The sequence below is a fragment of the Etheostoma spectabile genome, chromosome 9, assembly GCF_008692095.1.
Source record: "Etheostoma spectabile isolate EspeVRDwgs_2016 chromosome 9, UIUC_Espe_1.0, whole genome shotgun sequence".
In the NCBI taxonomy this organism is placed as follows: domain Eukaryota; kingdom Metazoa; phylum Chordata; class Actinopteri; order Perciformes; family Percidae; genus Etheostoma; species Etheostoma spectabile.
The window spans coordinates 14,129,766-14,131,892 of NC_045741.1; the positions used below are offsets into that span (position 1 = coordinate 14,129,766).

At 38.6% G+C, this 2,127-nt stretch overlaps 1 protein-coding gene across 4 annotated transcripts in view; it reads left to right on the plus strand.

Moving 5' to 3' along the window:
* The window catches only part of zap70 (zeta chain of T cell receptor associated protein kinase 70), a 15,760-nt gene extending 14,768 nt beyond the window's left edge, over nucleotides 1-992 (plus strand). For all 4 annotated transcript variants that reach the window (XM_032524939.1, XM_032524941.1, XM_032524940.1 and 1 more), the window contains one exon: nucleotides 497-992. In XM_032524939.1, the coding sequence (XP_032380830.1) occupies nucleotides 497-611 (115 nt within the window). In that variant the 3' untranslated portion in view covers nucleotides 612-992. The remainder of the gene's footprint in view (nucleotides 1-496) is intronic.
* Nucleotides 993-2,127: the final 1,135 nt, after the last annotated feature.

Genomic DNA, 2,127 nt, shown 5'->3' on the forward strand with positions numbered 1-2,127 from the left:
ACCAACTGAGCTATCTGGGTGCCCAATGTACATGAGTTCTGACTTTATTGACAGAATTCTGAGATTAAAGTCAGAATTCTGAGATTAAAGTCAGAATTTACATACATTTTTCACCAGTGGCCCTAATCCTCCTCCACAGCATCTGCATCTTAGCGCCACTCAAGATGATTGTGATTGGTTTAAAGAAATGCAAACAACCCAGAGCATTTTTCCTCCTGTCCCAGAATGTATGTGTGGTGTAGCCAGACCTTACTCCACAGCGCTGTGGCAATCGTTCTGGCAACGCAAGAATATGACCATGTGTAAAGCCTGACTGCTGTGGCTGAATGATATTGTTTTCCTCAGTGAGAAAAAAAGACAATGCACCATTAAATGTGTTGTATTTCAGATTCTATCAGCATCAGACTGCCCTGTGACATCACAATATCTTTTCAAATTGTCTTCCTTTAATCACAACCTTTCAAATGGCTGGTTTGGGCCACTCCTCTCTCACCAGGCATGAGGACCGACCTGACTTCAAGAAGGTTTCTGAGTCCATGCAGTCTTACCATTACTCCATATCGAACAAGGCCAAGCTTGAGGGAGCCGCCGCCGCCGCTGAGCCTATCTAGTAGACAGAAACAAGGCACTTTCTGTCCTAGTGCTGCACAAAGCATCCTTTCAACTGGCCAACAAACAACTAAAACAAAGAGCTTTTTATGAATGGTGCACACTGACCAGCTTCGACAACAGTACCAATACAGCTTAACAGGCCTCAGTGACAATAAATGGGCATTTGTAAATTGGACTTCAGTGTGTCGGCCATATAAGGAGCATCTCTGTCCGTCTGTCTGTCTGAATGTTAAATATTGACGTCATTGTATTGATGAACAAACTCATTTTATATTCTGCTATATTGGAGTATAATGGGAGTATATGGTAGGATGCATTGACAAGTTGAATTTCCCCTGTATCTTTTCATGCAAAATAAACTATAAGTAGAAAGAAACTGATAGAACTGTACACTTTAAAATCATTCTATTAACATTCCTGTAAAGTCAGTGATTAAAGGTAAGATTTAGGTCTACTTCAGCTCAAAGTTCACTTGTAACTTGCAGGTTATAAGTGGAGTTCATAGTCATATAAGCCTGTTACGTGCATTGTTTTTTGGAGATACCATAGAGTGAAAACAATAGACCGCACATAATATAATCGTTAATTCATCTTACTGCTAACTTACAGAAGGATGACCAGGATGTTTCAAAACTTTATTAAGCATGTAGCAGAAAAATATGGGGAATAACATCATAGAAACCTGCTGTAATAGCCCTACATCTGGAACATCTGCTTTGGAAAAGCTCAAGGCAGATTCCATAAAGTCTTGCCTTTAATATTATCCCAAAAACATGGAAATATTGGCAGAGTAGCCATGTATGATGTTTTTGTGTTGTAGCCTACTAAATAATAAATAATCTGTATAAATAAAATGGGCAGTATGTGTTGAAATAGATATACATCTTGTATTATTGAAACGACTTGAAAGCAGATATTTCCGTTGGTTTTCCTGTCAGTAGTTGAAACATGATGTATTGGGGTTTGGGTTATTCAGGCTGCCCCCTGCCATAGGGCCCAGTCACATTGTTTCAAAGGAAGTACGGAGCTGCCAGGCAACAACTGATGAGCACGCGACACCGGAAGTTGATGGATTAGTCTTCAAATTAATGGCGTAACGTTTTTACAGAATAAACCATTTGGCTTTCACATGCCATGTTGCACTAATGGGCAGTGATGGAATCTCAAATCCATGGATTAGTAACATTGTAAATACCACAACTGAAAAATGCGCCAACATACTTTAAAATGCTGCATTAAGCAGTAAAGTGTACTCAAGTAATTAAATCATAAAAAAAAAGAATAGGATGTCTCTTAAAACGGTAGTACAAATGATAGGCCTACCATAAAATTGAACTTGACGTCATTATGTATGGTGTGACATATATGGTGTGAAAAAGCATTTGTGAAGAAGACACATCTGTGCTTGATCATATTACTTATTTCAAGTTAAGTGCTTACAAATGAATGTATTTGAATTCCGCATTACATTACATTGGGCAAATGGATACATTATTTTGAAGGTTCAGACCGGAA